The 18,881-nt window shown below is 32.4% G+C and overlaps 1 protein-coding gene across 3 annotated transcripts in view; it reads left to right on the forward strand.

The window, feature by feature from the left end:
* Nucleotides 1-18,881, forward strand: part of HERC2 (HECT and RLD domain containing E3 ubiquitin protein ligase 2) — a 221,591-nt gene that overhangs the window by 27,589 nt on the left and 175,121 nt on the right. For all 3 annotated transcript variants that reach the window (XM_031959088.1, XM_031959089.1, XM_031959091.1), the window contains exon 4: nucleotides 13,495-13,632. In XM_031959088.1, coding sequence (XP_031814948.1) covers nucleotides 13,495-13,632 — 138 coding nt within the window. The remainder of the gene's footprint in view (nucleotides 1-13,494; nucleotides 13,633-18,881) is intronic.

Below are 18,881 nucleotides of genomic sequence, written 5' to 3' on the forward strand. Positions count from 1 at the left end.
CATTATTTCTTGAAAGGTATAACAGAGAAAACTTGTTTAATGATATTCTATATGGATTGAGGCATAAAAATGGGAAATATGTTTTACATGTCAATTATAATGACTATTGTTATAGAAGGAGATCCAGCACAAATTCCTCCCAGAGGAGATATTCTCATTAAATGATGAGATCTTCTATATGTTTTTATTTTATCAAGCCCTACAATATTTCAGAAAGTCTCCTAAATGGAAGTGAGCATGAAAGAGAGAGAGTGAGAGAGAGAGAGAGAGAGAGTGTGTGTGTGTGTGTGTGTGTGTGTGTGTGTGTGTGTGTGTAATGTCTTAATTCTCTTATCAGCTCTATTACAGAAGCAATATTATTCTCTTTTTCTGGATGAGGAAAGAGAATGAAGTTAAGATACTTGCTCGGGGGTATACATTTACTAGGTAGATGAGGAAAGTCTTTTTCTGACTCCAAATTTAGCACTCTTCATGGTGCCTGTACATACTGTAACTCTCAGATGCATCTTGAATTTCATTCTTATGAATATTCCCACATTGATGAAGATTGCAGCCCATCCATACTTGCCTATCTGGTATGAATCTTGGTCTTTGTCTTTGTTTTGTTACACACTTAAATTTCATTCAGGAGATTGGTTAACCACCTACATAGGAAAAAACAAATGGATAAAGAATGCCTATTTGCTATACTTGTAATATTTAGTTGGATGCTTGTCCCATCATTATGTATGTGTTAGATACTACTATGTCCCAAAATTAAAGAAGAAAGGGACTGGTTTGTTTTTTGGAAATTGCTGAGTTCTTTTAATGGCCATAAAATTTACCCTGAAACCAAGGCTTTTTTTTTTTTTTTTTTTCCTGACATTGTTGCTGATTGTTGTACTATGAAGTATTACGTAGTGATTCTCAAACTTTTGTTTTCAGTATCTTTATCCTATTAAAAATTATTGAGGATCTCTCCAAAGTGTTTTTGTTTATCTGGGTTATATTTATAGACATTTACCATATTGGAAATAAAAACTATTTTTGACTTTGTAGACCCTCTAAAAGGGTTTCAGAGATCCCCAGGATTCTCTAGACCATACTTTGAGAACTACTGTATTATAGTATCTGATGAGTTGATCATGCAAGGGACATTAGAGAAGTATGTGATGGACATGAACAGCCTGCAGTGTTATTAAGGAATTATGCAATAGAAATGCTTTCTCATTTAAGTTAACTATTCCAGCTTGACAGCTTGCTTTGCATTCCCAAATTTAAGAAGGTTGCCCATTATAGAGAAATATATTCATTCATAAGAGGTGTGTTTCCACATGAGGTGTGTTGACAAAAGCCATCCTTTTTATTGTAAACATAAAACTTTGCTCTGTTGTAAATAATTGGCTTTTCTTTTTGCATAGTTGTTACCTTATAGAAATTGTAGAATATTTTTGTTACCTTATAGAAATTGTAGAATATTTTCTGTATGTATTCCTGATAATTTTGAAGTCCTTTCTAATAAGGATGCCAGGAGGCTATATCCAAAAAGTACAAAAAAATGACTGAAAAACAAAGAATCATTTGAAAATGTTAGTGACTCAATTGAATTTTCAAATTTCTCTTTCAACTACAATTCATTTTATTCAAAATTAAAAAAAAAACACATCTATTTGAATTTCATCCTTTGGCTTCACTGTTTTTGTCTTATCTTTGGGAAAGTTTTTTTTTTTTCTTTTCTTTTTTAAAATTACATATGCATCCTTTTTCCTTTCAAATCTTTTTCGTGGTTGAGTTGTGTTTCTTTCGTTATCTTCAAGGCTTTACAAGCCTTTTTGTACTTTTTTTTTCCACTGTCTTTTCATTGTGGTAAATTTTACTTCAGTGTGAAATCAATGTTCTTAGAACACTTTTCATCTTCATACTCTTCCTTTGAAATTGGAATATTGTGATCCATTGTCTCCTTCCTGTACTTTGGCTGTAGTCACTGTGTTGAGATTTCTGCTAATATTAATAATTGTCATGGCTATTTCTGATTTACAGGAAAAATTGATCTCTACAATCAGCATAATGCTGATTTTACACTATACTTCTGTTGGGGATTTTGTAGCTTTGATTCTGAGTCCAAAAAGACTTAACAGACTTGTTAAATATATGAAAATTTTGAAATTTACATCTTTAAAAAAACTTCCTTGTTCTTGCTATTGTGTGACCAAATTAAAGCTGATATTTATGTGCATGCCACTTGAAATAAGATGGCTTTTTTTTTTTGTTACTAAAATTAGATGGTGTCTTATATGAAACATTGTTACTTAGATCCTCATTCTAAATACATTTTTATCAATCCCATAGTTTTTAATATTCTCTTAAGTCAATAGAACTCCCAGTATCTGTTGCATTCTTTTTTTTTTCTGCCCAGATGCTAGTTTTTAACATAATTTTGATTCCATATTGACTTACTAGTATATGCTTCCTTTGCCATAGAGCTTTAGTTTTGTATCCTGCAACATTTTACATGCTATTATTTATATATTCTCATTTCTCCTGTTTCCTGTGGTTTCCTTAATTTGTAGGCAAGGTTTAGAGGACTTTCAATATAGTATGCAAAGATTTAAGTACTAATGTGCAAAACACGTTAAAGGGGTTATGTTTTATTGGGAAGACATGGCTGTTTGTGCTCACATACAGACACAGATACAAATAAATACAGGATAACTTGAGGAAGGAGAGAACAATAACAATTGAAAGGTTTGGGCTGGGAAGGGATCAAACTTTCAAAGTGGAAGCATTGGTTGCGCTCTCATTAGAAATTGGGAAGTTTGGAATAATGATAAGGAGAAATATATTTATTGGAGGGTGAGATGTTAATAGTGTACAAAGGGCAGAATTCAGGGGAGGAATTAAAATTGCATATAAAGATTTGAGACATTAGTTGATAAAATGGTTAAGGAAAAGAACATATAGAGAGAAGAGACTTAGGATATAGAGCCATGATGATTCAATAGAGAAGGAATAGTTAGAAGGCAGGAGAGAGCAAACATGAGAACACGAGAAGGGAGAGGATTTGGGATGGTGAGCTTCTGTTAAAAGCTAAAGGGAGGAGGAGATATTGGAAAATCATTAGGTTTACTTTTAGAAGTTGATTGGTAACCTTGGTAAAGGCACCTTCAGTGGTTAATGGTGAGAAGTGGTGGTAATGGAGAGGAAGTAGAGGCAGTGAATATGTGTGATGGTTTTTTATTGAGGGTTCACTTATGAAAGGAAGATTTGGTAACTAATTAGATTATGTGGAGTGAGGAAGAGGGAAAAGTTGAGAATGAAATTATAAAACCCTGACACTGAAAGATTGTGCAATCTTGTATAGAAATGGTGAAATTTGGAAAAGGGGTGGTTTTGAGAAAAAAATTAATGAATTCTCATAAAGTTGAGGTTGGAGGTGAGAGAAAGTATTATTCAAAGGATCAACTTCTTGCAGTCAGTGAGTTTGAGTTGCTCTTTGCAAGAAAAATACATTTTTCCACTGATTGGAGCAAAAGAAGAAATGATGAAGTGTGAAATCGTTAAGATGAGGTTTTTTCTCTCTCCCCTTTCTTTTAAAGAAAAGTCAGAAGCAAGGGCTCTTGGGTATATAGGAAAGTGTGGTGGAAAGATTTGGAACACCTATTTGTAATATTATGAACTTTGGAATATGTAAATTTTCCTCAAGAGTAGTAAAATTGTTTGTAGAAGCTCAGCATGATAATGATTTATTTCACAATTTATGTTTTTCCTGACAGTGTTATATCCTCACGTTATAATTTTTCTTGGGTGAATAAGTCCAGATGATTTCCCACTCAACAGTGAGAACTTCATTTGTTACCCATCCAATGCTTTTCTCTTCACTTTTCCTCCCCTTTATCACATTCTATTCTCTCATTAATTTAATTGAACATTAAAAAAGTGGAACGTAATCTTTTTTTAAAAAAAAAAAGTTTGTTTTCCCACTTAATAGTATTTTTTTCTAGTTATTACTAGATAGTTTTCAACATTCCCTTTTATAAGATTTTAATTTCCAATTTTTTTCTCCTTCTCTCTCCCTAAGATAGCAATCAGGTATGGGTTGTACATGTATCATATTAAACATATTTCCACATTAGTCATATTGTGAAAAAGAATCCGAACAAAGGGAAAGAGCCCACGAGAAAGAAAAAACAAAAAGAAAAGTGAAAATAGTCTGCTTCCATCTCCATTCAGACTCCATAGTTCTTTCTGTGGATATGGATAGCATTTTTTAAAAAAAGCTTTTTATTCTCAAAATACATGCAAAGATACTTTTCAACATTCACCTTTGGAAAACCTTGTATTCAGATTTTTTTCTCTCCTGTCCCCTTAATCATCCTCTCCCTTAGACAGCAAATAACATGTGCTGTTCAATATATATTTCTACATTTATCATGCTACACCAAAAAAAAAAAAAAAGAAAAAAAAATCAGATCAAAAAGGAAAAAAAAAAGAGAGGAAAAAAGCATATAACAAAAAAGGTGAAAATACTATGTTGTAATCCACATTCACTCCCTACAATCCTCTTTCTGGATGCAGATGGTTCTCTCCATCACAGTTTTATTAAAATTGGCCTAAATTATCTCATTGTTCAGAGGAGCCACATCTGTTAGAATTGATCATCATATAATCTTGTTGCCCTGTACAATGATCTCCTGGCTCTGCTCACTTCACTTAGCAGCAGTTCCTGTAAGGTCTCTCTGAAATCATCCTGTTTCTTTTAGAACAATAATATTTCATAACATTAATAAACCATAACTTTTTAGCCATTTTCCAACTGATGGGTATCCACTCAGTTTCCTAGTTCCTTATCACTACAAAAAGGACTATTATAAACATTTTTGCGCATGTGAGTCCCTTTCCCTCCTTTTATGTTCTCTTTGAGATACAGACCCAGTGGACACACTGCTGGATCAAAGAGTATGCACAATTTAATAGCTCTTTGGGTATATATAGTTCCACATTGCTCTCTAGAGTGGTTGGATCAGTTCACAATTCCACCAACAGTGTATTAGTGTCTCAGGTTTCCCACATCCTCTCCAATATTTATCATTATCTATTCTTGTCATCTTAGCCAATGTGAGATATGTATGAAGTAGTTATACCTCAGAGTTGTCTTAACTTGCATTTCTCAAGTCAGTATGGATTTAGAGAATTTTTTCTTATGACTAGAAATAGTTTTAATTCTTCTGAAAATTGCTTGTTCATATTATAGATAGCATTTCCATCATGAGACTTTTGGAATTGTCTTGGGTTATTAGAACATGCTCACTTATTGTTAAATCTATAAACAGACTTCTGCCAAAATAATTTACTCTTAGGTTATTTGTGACGTTGTTATAGCTGTTAAAATAATTTCTATAACCTTATGAGACTAGAATAATATGATGTCTTGTGAAAGATGTGTGTGTGTGTATATATAGTTTGTAAGGCATTAGGTTTAAGGGGAACCTGATTGACTTTTTTTTTTTTTTTTTTTTTTTTGCTTTTCTATAATATATAACCTCCCAATTTCAAGGTCTTAATTTCAATGAATTTCCTTTTTGTACTAAGATTTACAGTAAAAGCAAAAAAAAAAAAAGTCAGCTGGAACTAAATTTAATTGGAACTGTCAGCTGTAATTTATTCTATGATATATTTTTAGGAAAAGGCAAATGGTAGCCAACACTCTTATGTAAGAGATGAAAAAATACCAACAAGAACCTTTTAAAATGAGACTGTCTGGGAGACAGTACTTTTTGAATCCAAATATACTTAAATAAGTCGATAACTCCTCATCTTTGATATCTCTAGCATTTGAAATAAAATATAAATGGGAATGACAATAGCATCTACCTTCCAGGGTTGTTGTGAGGATCAAATGAGATAATACAAAAATTCCTTGCAAATCTTAGAACTCTTGATAAATGATAGTTATTATTATGTGACTGGGCAAATCACTTAATCTCTTTGCCTCAGTTTGCTCATATGTGAAATAGGGATAATAATAGCATCTATTTTCTAAGGATTTTATGAAGATAAAGTGAGATATTTGTAAAGTGCTTTGCAAATCTTAAACTGTAATATATATTTTAAAAAATGATGAAAATAGCTAAAATTTTTATAGCATCGGCTATGTGCCAAGTGCTTTACAATTGTTATCTTATTTGATCCTCACAACAACCCACAGAAGCAGGTGCTATTTTTATCCTCATTTTTACAGATGAGGAAATTAGGGCAGAGGTTTAGGGACTTGCTCAGGGTCAAACTGAATTTGAACTCAAACCTTCCTGATGCCAGGTGTCTATCATGCCACCTACCTGCCTTATATAAATGTTAGCTGTTATTTTTAGATTTTAGAAATATTTCCAAGAGTGTTTGGAACAACAAAAAAGCAATTTTATTCTTAATTGATTGGAAAAGACAATTTTTTAGACTTTTATTCACTGAGCATTCTAGTTAAATGAGGTCATATTATAATAGGAATATCTTACATTGGCATTATTGTGCTAGGGAAAATACAGAATAAGCTAATACATGGATAATAAGTACCTTCATGAGTTTATGTTTCCGAAGTGGTGCAGTGGTACAATGGAAAATATTCAACTTGCAGTTGTGAACCCTGCCCTTGACTGACTAAGCATAATCTCTTCAGGTCTGTTTCTTTTTCTGTCAAATGAAGGAAGGGTTTTTCTAACTGACCTCCCAAATTCCTTCTGGCTCTGGATCTATAAACTTTTTTTTTTCAGGGGGTGGGGTGGGGAGAAAGGGTAGAGAGGAAGGGAAAGGGAAAGTGGAATTGCATTGAGAATCCAGATGTGATTTCACCCAGGTAGGGGACTCCCAAACTAATTTGATGCAAATTGTTTCTTTATGTCTAATTTACTGTCTAGGAGGTGGAAAAGGAATAAAATAGCATTTTATATGGTATCTGCTATGTGCTAGGTACTAGTGTATTACAAATATTGTCTCATCCATTTTTCTTAAATGGCTGTGATTGAAGGTGATAAGAATTGCCAATTAACTTGGCTATTCCACGTATCATAAATAGTTTTAAAGGAAGTTTATTATTTTAGGTGTAAGGAGTTACTAGTGGATGATAATAAATTAATATTTGTTATTTGGGAATCCTGGAAGGGGCATAGTCAACTCTTTGTATTAGTAAATATTTGTTGAGAAGTTTCTATATACTTTTTTCTTTGGTTATTTTGTCATCTAAGACCTGTAGTGATAGTCTTTTTTGAAGTAGTACAAAGTGTAATGAACTTGAAATCAGGATATGTGTGTTGTTATAGACATAGTTTTGCTTCTGACTTGCTGTGTGACATTGTTTCTTGGGATTCAATTCCTGCAACTCAAAAATCAGGTAGTTGTATTACCTGGTTACTAAGATCTCTTCCACACCTAATAGTCTGTGGTTTGGTGATTTTGTAAACATCAGTATGAAATTTATTTAAAAAAAAAAGCCACACTTTTTTTTTTTTTTAAATAACTTTTTATTGACAGAACCTATGCCAGGGTAGTTTTTTACAACATTATCCCTTGCACTCACTTCTGTTTCAATTTTTCCCCTCCCTCCCTCCACCCTCTCCCCAAAGATGGCAAGCAGTCCTATACATGTTAAATAGATTACAGTGGATCTTGGATATAATATATGTGTGCAGAACCGAACAGTTTTCTTGTTGCTCAAGGAGAATTGGATTTAGAAGGTATAAATAACCTGGGAAGAAGAACAAAAATGCAAGCAGTTTACATTCATTTCCTAGTGTTCTTTCTTTGGGTGTAGCTGCTTCTGTCCATCCTTGATCAATTGAAACTCAGTTAGATCTTGTCTTTGTTGAAGAAATCCACTTCCATCAGAATACATCCTCATACAGTATCGCTGTTGAGGTATATAATGATTTCCTGGTTCTGCTCATTTCACTCAGCATCAGTTCATGTATGTCTCGCCAATCCTCTCTGTATTCGTCCTGTTGGTCATTTCTTACAGAACAATAATATTCCATAACATTCATATACCACAATTTACTCAACCATTCTCCAATTGATGGGCATCCATTCATTTTCCAGCTTCTGGCCACTACAAACAGGGCTGCCACAAACATTTTGGCACATACAGGTCCCTTTCCCTTTTTTAGTATCTCTTTGGGGTATAAGCCCAGTAGAGACACTGCTGGATCAAAGGGTATGCACAGTTTGATAACTTTTTGGGCATAGTTCCAAATTGCTCTCCAGAATGGCTGGATGTATTCACAATTCCACCAACAATGTATCAGTGTCCCTGTTTTCCCACATCCCCTCCAACATTCTGCATTATCTTTCCGTGTCATTCTGGCCAATCTGACAGGTGTATAGTGGTATCTCAGAGTTGTCTTAATTTGCATTTCTCTGATCAATAGTGATTTGGAACACTCTTTCATATGAGTAGTAATAGTTTTAATTTCATCATCTGAAAATTGTCTGTTCATATCCTTTGACCATTTATCAATTGGAGAATGTCTTGATTTCTTATAAATTAGAGTCAATTCTCTATATATTTTGGAAATGAGTCCTTTATCAGAACCTTTGACTGTAAAAATGTTTTCCCAGTTTATTGTTTCCCTTCTTATCTTGCCTGCATTAGTTTTGTTTATACAAAAACTTTTCAATTTGATATAGTCAAAATTTTCAATTTGTAGTCAATAGTGATCTCTAGTTCTTCTTTGGTCATAAATTCCTTCCTCTTCCACAGGTCTGAGAGGTAAACTATCCTATGCTCTTCCAATTTATTTATGATCTCATTCTTTATGCCTAGATCATGAACCCATTTTGACCTTATCTTGGTGTACGGTGTTAAGTGTGGGTCAATGCCTAGTTTCTGCCATACTAATTTCCAATTTTCCCAGCAATTTTTGTCAAATAATGCATTCTTATCCCAAAAGCTGGGGTCTTTGGGTTTGTCAAACACTAGATAATTAGGGTTATTGGCTGTTTTGTCCTTTGAACCTAACCTATTCCATTGATCAACTAGTCTATTTCCAGATAGTTTTAGTAACCACTGCCTTATAATATAATTTTAGATCTGGTACAGCTAGGCCACCTTCATTTGATTTTTTTTTTCATTAATTCCCTTGAAATTCTTGACCTTTTGTTTTTCCATATGAACTTTGTTGTTATTTTTTCTAGGTCATCAAAATAGTTTTTGGGAAGTCTGATTGGTATAGCACTAAATAAATAGATTAGTTTAGGTAGTATTGTCATCTTTATTATATTTGCTTGCCCAATCCAAGAGCATTTAATATTTTTCCAGTTAGTTAGATCAGACTTAATTTGTGTGGAAAGTGTTTTGTAGTTTTTCTCATAAAGTTTCTGATTTTCCCTTGGCAGATAGATTCCTAATATTTTATACCATCAGTAGTTACTTTAAATGGGATTTCTCCTTGTAACTCTGACTGTTGGATTTTGTTAGTGATATATAAGAATGCTGATGACTTATGTGGGTTTATTTTATAACCAGCAACTTTGCTAAATTGTGGATTATTTCTAATAACTTTTTAGTAGAATCTCTGGGGTTCTCTAAGTATAGCATCATATCATCAGCAAAAGTGACAATTTGGTTTCCTCATTGCCTATTCTTATTCCTTTAATATCTTTCTCAGCTCTTATTGCCATTGCTAGCATTTCTAATACAATATTAAATAGTAATGGTGATAGTGGGCAACCTTGTTTCACCCCTGATCTTATTGGGAATGGTTGCAGTTTGTCCCCATTACATATGATGCTTACTGTTGGTTTTAAATAGATGCTGCTGATTATTTTAAGGAAAAGTCCATTTATTCCTATACTCTCAAGTGTTTTTAATAGGAATGGATGTTGGATTTTATCAAATGCTTTTTCTGCATCTATTGAGATGATCATATGGTTTTTGTTAGTTTGGTTATTAATATGGCCAATTATGCTGATAGTTTTCCTAATATTGAACCAGCCCTGCATTTCTGGTATAAATCCTACTTGATCATGGTGAATTATCCTGGGGATGATTTTCTGTAGTCTTTTTGCTAATATTTTATTTAAGATTTTAGCATCAATATTCATTATGGAGATCGAAAACCACACTTTTTAATAAGATTATTGAACTTGTTTAAAAAATATTACTCTTCTGTTTTTAACTAGTACTATTCATAACTGTTAGGTTACATTGGTAGGCTTCCTTTTTTTCCCCAGTGACATCCTTTGCTACTTTATTATAAAAAAGAACACACCTATATTGTGTTTGTTTATTGGTGGGGGGAGGAAAAATGATTCATATTCATTCAGAAGAATTATAATGCAATCTATTTTCAATATTTTGATTTTTTTTCCTTTGCTTCTTATGAGGTAAAGATTTTTCTTTTAAAGGTTATTACAACAAGTGATTTTGTAGCTCATGGTAGTTTTTATTTTTATTTATTTAAAACTTTTTTTTCCATTAAAGCTTTTTATTTTCAAAACATATGCATGGATAATTTTCAACATTCACCCTTGCAAAACCTTGTGTTCCAAATTTTTTCCCTCCTTTATCTCTACCACCTCCCTTAGATGACAAGTAATCCGATATATGTTAAACATGTACAGTTCTTCTCTCTCTCTATATATTTCCACAATTATGCTGCACAAGAAAAATCAGATCAAAAAGGAAAAAAATAAGAAAACAAAATACAAGCAAATAACAACTAGAAGAGTGAAAATATTATGATGTGATCCACATTCAGTTCCCACAGTGCTCTCTCTGGGTGCAGATAGCTCTCTTCATCACAAGACCATTGGAACTGACCTGAATCATCTCATTGTTGAAAAGAGCCATGTTTCATGGTCGTTTTTAAGCAAGATAAAAAGTATATTCTGAATCCTGAAATTGCTTAAGATGTTGAAAAACTATAATGATTAATGTCATGGAAACTTTTTTGACTTTAACATATATTGGTAAATTTTATTTCATTATAATTTTTTTCTTAAGTTTTGTGTCTGCTTAAGGTACAAAATGTTTTCGCTTGATATTAATATGGTATTAAATTCTTGACTTACTTGAGACACACACGTTAGTGTTTCCTCAAGCATATTTAAAATTTACTGATTTGTACTCAAAAAGAAAAATATGATTATTCAAAAAATCATTCTCTTAAGATCATATACTTAGAGCCAGAAACAATCCAAGAGGTCTAGTTCAGCTTCCTTGTTTTGTAGATTTGTAATTTATCATTGTTTTTAATGGGCAGTGTTTCTGAACCTCTTCTTATCTTGGCTCTGGCCCTTTTATCTTAGAAAGATTAGAGGAGATTTTAAAAATAGTTTTAACAATTAGTTTTAGGGACAAGAATAAACAGCCTTTTGCCAAGCTCAATAAATACTATTTTGGTTTTAGTCTTAATCCAGAAATGAGTATAATCATTATTTAAAAGCATGAATTTGAGAACAAATGTTAGCAAATCATTGATGATGTGAACTTTATGCTATATTTCAGCAATAATTTCAAAATGATATAATTTTACTAAGCATTTTCAGAAATTAGTAGTGAGTACTAGTTGTTAAAAATAGACATCTGCTAAAAAAAAATAGGAGCTTTCCTGGGAAAATAGAGTTTGAGAGATTCTGGTTAGCAATCCTAGTAGCTTCTCAAATATATGTACAAAGTAAAAAAAAAACAAAACAAAACAAACAAACCATTATTTGACTCTTTCACAGTCTTTATTATCCTGTATCTTTCTTCCCTTTTAGAAAAAGCTGTTGTACTACTTAATATCTACTTTTCTTTCTCACTACTTTCTCAACTCTTTGCAAGTTTAGTGTCTGACCTCATTACTTAATTGGAACTTTTTTCCTCAAAAGTTAACAGTTATCTCTAAATTTGCGGATTCAGTGGATTTATCTTAAAATTTATCTTTCTTGATTTCTGCAGCATCTGATGCCTCTGACCATCTCCTGCTGAATGCTGTTTCTTCTCTTGCTTTTTGTATCACCAACCTCTTTTGGTTTCTCTTTGTTCTCTTTTGGTCTTCTTTGCTGAATTCTACCTCCTAATTGTGCACATTTCCTTAAAGCTTTGTCCTGGGCTTTCTCTCTTTCAGCAGTTTTTCTTGATGATCTCACCAAAGAGTAGAGAGATGAGAATTAAGGTACAGTTTGGAAAGATTTTTTTTTTTTTTTTGAATAGATGAAATTTTATATCTGGGACTTGAAGAAAGGGAAAACCATGGGAATGGAAATGAAAAGGTAGAGCATTCCAAGTATTGATGCAGACTCTTTACATACCTCAAAATGTTGAGGTTACTCCCTAAAATGATGAGATACAGGGTGATATCCCAAAAGTATATTTAGGCCAGTATTGCAAGTTTTCTCAAAAGAATTTGTAGGGTTAGGTATCACCCAAAACAAGCAACAAAGATTTTTAAGCTGCCAAGAAGAGGCTAAACCCATAAGGAAACAGGACAAATTGCAGAAAGGAGTTAGTGGGGAAAAGACTGATGGACTAACTCTGAAAAGAGATTTAGCAACCTCAAAAGGGTTAGCTATAACAAGGAGAAGATGCCAAGAGATAGGAGTAGTCTGTTCTGAATTGGGAGATGGAATAATGATTATGAGGAATAGCATGCTTCAAAGAAAAATCCATGAATGATTTAATAATTAAAAAAGGGTTACTATATTACTGTTCTGTAAGAAATGACCAACAAGATGATTTCAGAAAGGCCTGGAGAGACTTACACGAACTGATGCTGAGTGAAATGAGCAGGACCAGGAGATCATTATATACTTCAACAACAATACTATATGATGACCAGTTCTGATGGACCTGGCCATCCTCAGCAACGAGATCAACCAAATCATTTCCAAATTAATGAACTGAACCAGCTACGCCCAGAGAAAGAACTCTGGGAGATGACTAAAAACCATTACGTTGAATTCCCAATCCCTATATTTATGCCCACCTGCATTTTTTATTTCCTTCACAAGCTAATTGTACAATATTTCAGAGTCTGATTCTTTTTGTACAGCAAAATAATGTTTTGGTCATGTGTACTTATTGTGTATCTAATTTATATTTTAATATATTTAACATCTACTGGTCATCCTGCCATCTGGGGGAGGGGTTGGGGGGTAAGAGGTGAAAAATTGGAACAAGAGGTTTGGCAATTGTTAATGCTGTAAAGTTACCTATGCATATAACCTGTAAATAAAAGGCCATTAAATAAAAATAAATAAATAAATAAATGCCAAAAAAAAAAAAAAAAAAAAAAAAGGATCACTTATTTTGCTCACTGACATATTTAACAAAACAAATATTGTTACACATTTTATAACTGATTTTTGTCAACTTTTTTTGAAATTTTTGGCCTCTTCTGCATTAATAGTATTGTAATGTGATGGTATCTAATATCTTGATTTTTGTATTTCAAGATTAGAGATATATATCACACAATTGAACTGAATATTATATTTTTATTATTATTTTTAAAGTTTTAATAGTTTCCGTGTTTGATTTCCCAGATGACACCATGGAATGTCAGAGTGGAACAAAGAAAGAAGATCAAAATGATAAAGAGAAGAAAGATGAAGAGGAAATTCCAGTCCCTATGTATAAGGCCAAATCACTTGTGGAGAGTTGGGTATGGGGCAAACAACCAGGTATTATGAAATTTTGTGATTATGCTGTTGAACAAAGATTTGACTTAGAACTCGTTGCAAATATAAATTCTGAATATATATTCATTAGACTTTGATGACATATTCAACTCAGCAGTTAAGACTCATTTATTTCTTCATTTTTGTTTCCCTCTTTACATAATTGTAGTTTTTTAGTACTATTGTTAGCACTAGTAGTAGTGCTTTAGTTATCTTTTGCCTGCTTTATATCTTGGCTTGTTTTTGTTTTATTATATTTATCAGCTTATACTTTGTAAATTTTACATGTATTGTTCCAAATATGTGTAAAGATAGTGTTTAACATTTATTTTTGTAAATTTTATGTTTTAATATGCTTGATCTCACAATATGAACTTTACATGACATTGTCAAAAGATCATTGCTATAATGGTGCTATCTATTCAACTCTGAAAATTCATGAATGTATAGACTTGTAAAAATATGATTCATCTTTTTTCTTTCCTTCGTTTTTTGACCCATCTATTTATATTTTTATTTGGAATATTTACTTTAAAATATAAGAAAAAACAACTTTATATTTAAATTCTCAAAAATGCATTTTGAAAAATGACTTAAATTTTTAAAAAGGTGAATTGACAAAGGCACATTAGTACTTTACATTTCTAGAGAAAGCTTTCTGCAGGTTGTAATTTGTTGTGCTTTGCTGATTGATAGAAATCTTGTTGCAGTATTACGAACTACTAACTGGAAAGGATGGATTTCAGTGCCATACAGAATCTTCACCTGAAGAAGAAAAAAAATCAATTCATTGAGCATCTATTAAGCAACTATATTCAGTGCTTAATTGTCTTCGATATGCCAGGGATTATGTTAAGTGCTGGGGATACACTAAAAAAAAAAAGAAACTGTCCCTACCTACCCCCAAGGAACGTAATCATCTAATGGGAAAGTTAGCACACAAAAAGGAGTCAAGAAAGGGGAAGGACTGACAAGGAGAGACCAGGGTGTATGTGGCATTTTATTCTGTGGAATTGAAGTGAATGGAGTGGGGTGAATTTATTTTCTACCTTCTATAAAGGAAGGTATTGGAAAGAGTTTGATATTCCATCCTTCAGATCTTCTGTCAAGAGAGAGAAAACTGAAGGAGATGGTTTTTGTCAAAGCTTGAGTTAACAGACTAGGTGATGAGATTAGAAGTGATGAGCTTTAACTTGGGAGGAACAGAGGAGTTAAAAGTAGACTTAGCAGCAGATGTAAAACATAGAAATATCATTGTTTCATTTAAAATTATGTGATTTGCGTTAGAAAACAGGATATCTATATGTGTCTGGAGATATATCTCTCTATGAATATTGGAGTTAGAGAAAGAAGAAAGAAGGAGTGAAGAAGAGAGAGGTTATGAATCCTTACTTCTGATGTTCCCTTTGCTTTATTCTCTCTTTGCCCTCTGGTTTACCTGAGAGAACTAAATCAGGTTTGCCTCTGTAGCTTTATAAATAGGCATAATTTGACTTTAAGAAGTTCTTTGACCTTTCAGAATCTCAGATTGGTGTGGCATAAAGAGTGATGGATATGGTATTAGAGGAACTGGGCTCAGACCCCAGTTCTGGAACTTAATATGTTTGCAATGTTGGGCAAGTAACTAGCTTCTTTGAATGTGAAATTGAGACTTGGTCTAGAAGGTTTGTAAAGTATTTTCCAGCTTTACCTTGTTGATTGCCTAAAATTCTTGTTCTAGGGATTATAGCCACAGTTTTTTTAGAACTTGGAAATAAAAGCTTTAAAATGGAGATGTTTGCTTAAAATATTGAAATTTATTCACTCCATTTAGTTCAACATTAATTTATTAAATGCTTACTGTGTGCAGAAAAGTCACTAGGCATGTACAAGATGCAAGATAAATAGGATGTGAATTTATAGCCTAGTAGAGATACTGTGTCACAAATATCTAATACAAAGTAGAATGTTTACATGCAAAAAGTGCTAGGAGAGTTTGCTTTTAAATGACATGGTAGACATGGCCTTTTAATTGTGTTGTAAGTCAGGCAAAATAAAAATCAATTGGATGAAATTGGAAAGACTTTTTGAGGATAGATCCAGTGGTAGACTTTTGTTTGTTCACAGATCTACTTCATTATTTTCAGAGAGGTTTATCATCAAGTTGATTTCAAGTTGATGAATTATTTGGAAAAGGAATCCTCTTTCTACCCTTCTCTCTCTTTTCCTGCCCCTTCTGATCCCCCTCATCCCCCCTAATCCATCATTCTGTGGTTCTGGCAGACATCCTTGGAGGGCAGACTTTGCTTGGGGCAGTTTCGTATTTTTGGTAGGAAAATATATAAGTTGCAGAGCAAGAGCAGACATGAAAGAGAGATGTTCTGTGCATCAGAGACCTTTTCTTTCAAATCTACTTCTCTTTCAAACTTCCCTATTGCAGTTGAGAGATTAACAGTTTGGATATGGGGATGAGAGAGAGTGAGGAATTGAAAATGACATCTAGGTTGACAGTAATAGGACAGTTAGAAGTGGGGGAGGGTTTTGGGGAAAGATAATGAATTCAGTTTTGGAAATGTTGAGTTTAAGATGTCTACTGAATATTCAGTTTGAGTTGTCTGAAAGGGAATTGGAGTTGTGAGATCAGCAGAGAAAATGACGCAGGAAAGGCAGATTTGAGAATGATCAACTTAGACTTGTAATATTGATGAGATCACCATCTGAAGTACTTAGATAAGAGAACTCTGGAAGAAGAAAATAAGGGACCGAGATCTAAACATTTGGTTCTCCATAATTAGAACCTATGAACTGGATGAAGTTCCAAGAAAGGATATTGAGAAAGAGCTAGGAGGAAGAACCAGAAGAGAGTAGTGTCGCAAAAACCCTCCTAGAAGAGTATTGGGGATAGGGTAATCAAAAATGTCAAAGGCCACAGAGGGGTTAAAGAGCATTATGATGGAAAAAAAATACCACTGGATTTGACAATTAAAAGATCACTGATAACTTGATTGTAAGGAATTAAGAAGGGTGAAAGGAAAGGAGTTATATATTAATAAATGCATTTCATTAAGGTAAGAGAAAAGAAAAATATTAAGTTATTGATTTGGAGACATAAGACCTAGGTAAAAGAAAGCTCACTTTGAGAACAGTGGCATTTTAATGACTTAAAAGCAATATCATTCCCTCACTTTGATCATTTATTGAGCAGAAAGGTGACATAGATTTTGTATACAAAATACTGAACATCATTTCTTAAAACATACATTTAAATAATATCATGCACAGTATATGTATAGCTAATGAAGAAAGAAAATTTAACCAGAGTGAGGGATGTTCTATATTGTTTATATCCTGGATAGTTTAGTGATATATCCTGGATTGATAGTTTAAGGATAATGAGCCTCTCTAATTAGCTGGATTGCCAATTAGCAGATTTCATTTGTGACTGGGCCAATATGGGAAAACTGTCATGGGTTACTGTCATGATTACACCTTAAAATAACTTGAATTTTGGTCATCATAATTGTGTATGCCTTCAAGAACTCAGAATCATCAGGCATTAGAGTAGGGCTTTCTTCAAAGCATATTCTAAAATTATGTTTTTAGATAGTATGCCAGATTTTTCTCAATTTTTTTTTCCTTATGCTTTTTTCATATTTCCTCAGGTTAATTTTCTGTTCTGTGATGCTGGTTAAAAGTTCATTAATTGTAAACTCCTTATTTAAGGAGTTTTTAGTAATTTTAGAAATTTTGCTCAGGATTGAATTAAAAATTCTTTTGTGTGAATTTATGAAGAAAAAAGGAAGATGAATAGTGTAGGGAAGATTGCACAGGGAAATAATTGATACTTGAGAATTAGATTGAGATACTTGAGAATTAGCTATTTCAAAATGTTTGGGATGTAAATAAATACTGTTACATAGTACAGACTTTAGCAAACAGCAGATAGTCATTTAAAGCAGGGTAGTGTTTATATGATTAGTATTGTCCTAGTAAGAAAAACTACATCTTAAAAGGAAACATTTAGTAATTTAGGCTTTATAGTATTGTAGTTGTTAATATACTTTTCCTCCATTAATGCCTTTCAAGTGAAGTTTTATTATAATTTGCTTTATTTGAGTGAAAGGTAAGTAATTATACCCATATTATTCTTCGTCTTTGCTGTTATTCCATGTTTTCACTTTCTAAATAAATAGCATATTGGTTACATTTTCCTTAAGAAGTATTTTCTGTAATGGAATTAATTTTGGTATTGTTGTTTTATTGATTGTTTTTATCATGTACAAATATACTGTTTTATACTTGCTTATATACAAATCTGCATAGTGGAAATATATAAATGATTTATTATTTGATTGATTCCTTTTGAGTTAAAGGAAAAAAAAAAGATACTTAAAGATGTGGGCCCTTACAAGTTAAAAGAAAAAAATTGTAATGAACTTAGTTAAGAGTATATAACTATAGTATCAAGTTAAGTGTGATGGTTAAGGGTTATTTTTAAGTCCTATTTTTTTTTAATAGCCTTTATATACAGGTTATATGTATGGGTAATTTTACAGCATTGACAATTGCCAAGCCTCTTGTTTCAATTTTTCCCCTCCTTCCTCCCACCCCCTCCCCCAGATGGCAGGATGACCAGTAGATGTTAAATATATTAAAATATAAATTAGATATACAATAAGTATACATGACCAAACCATTATTTTGCTATACAAAAAGAATTGGATTAAGTCCTATTTTTAATTTCCAATTGTTTTTCTCTGGTAGACTTTAGGAACTGGTACTCTTTTCTTTAACTTTTTACAAATAGTTTCTTGTATGGTTATAAAAGGTGAAATTTATCGATTAAACTGTAGAATGTAGAATAAATTACATTTAGCTTACTGATGTAAACAGTTGTAACCTATTTTTACCCAAACAAAGTATGGGACTTTTATAATTACCAAAAAAATGAAGTTTGGCCTCATTGTTAGTTTTTAGGTTAGGTGATGAATATTTAAAGATAATTTTAGTAATAATTAGCAACAATGACCATTTATCTAGTACTATAAAGGTTTTTTATATCTAATGACTATTTTTTAGCTATATATTTGCTGTGTGAAGTACTTAGGACAAAGTAAAATAGTTATTTTATTGATAGATGTAATTAAAAAATCTTCTTATATCTTTCAAACTTTTTAATATCGTTTTGCTTTTGTTTCTCTTTCACTGAGCAGTGTGGGAAAAAACAATCCTGAAAAATAAAGTCCTTAATTCATAGATGGTTTGTCAGTTGT

Source organism: Sarcophilus harrisii, chromosome 3 (assembly GCF_902635505.1).
Source record: "Sarcophilus harrisii chromosome 3, mSarHar1.11, whole genome shotgun sequence".
In the NCBI taxonomy this organism is placed as follows: Eukaryota; Metazoa; Chordata; class Mammalia; order Dasyuromorphia; family Dasyuridae; genus Sarcophilus; species Sarcophilus harrisii.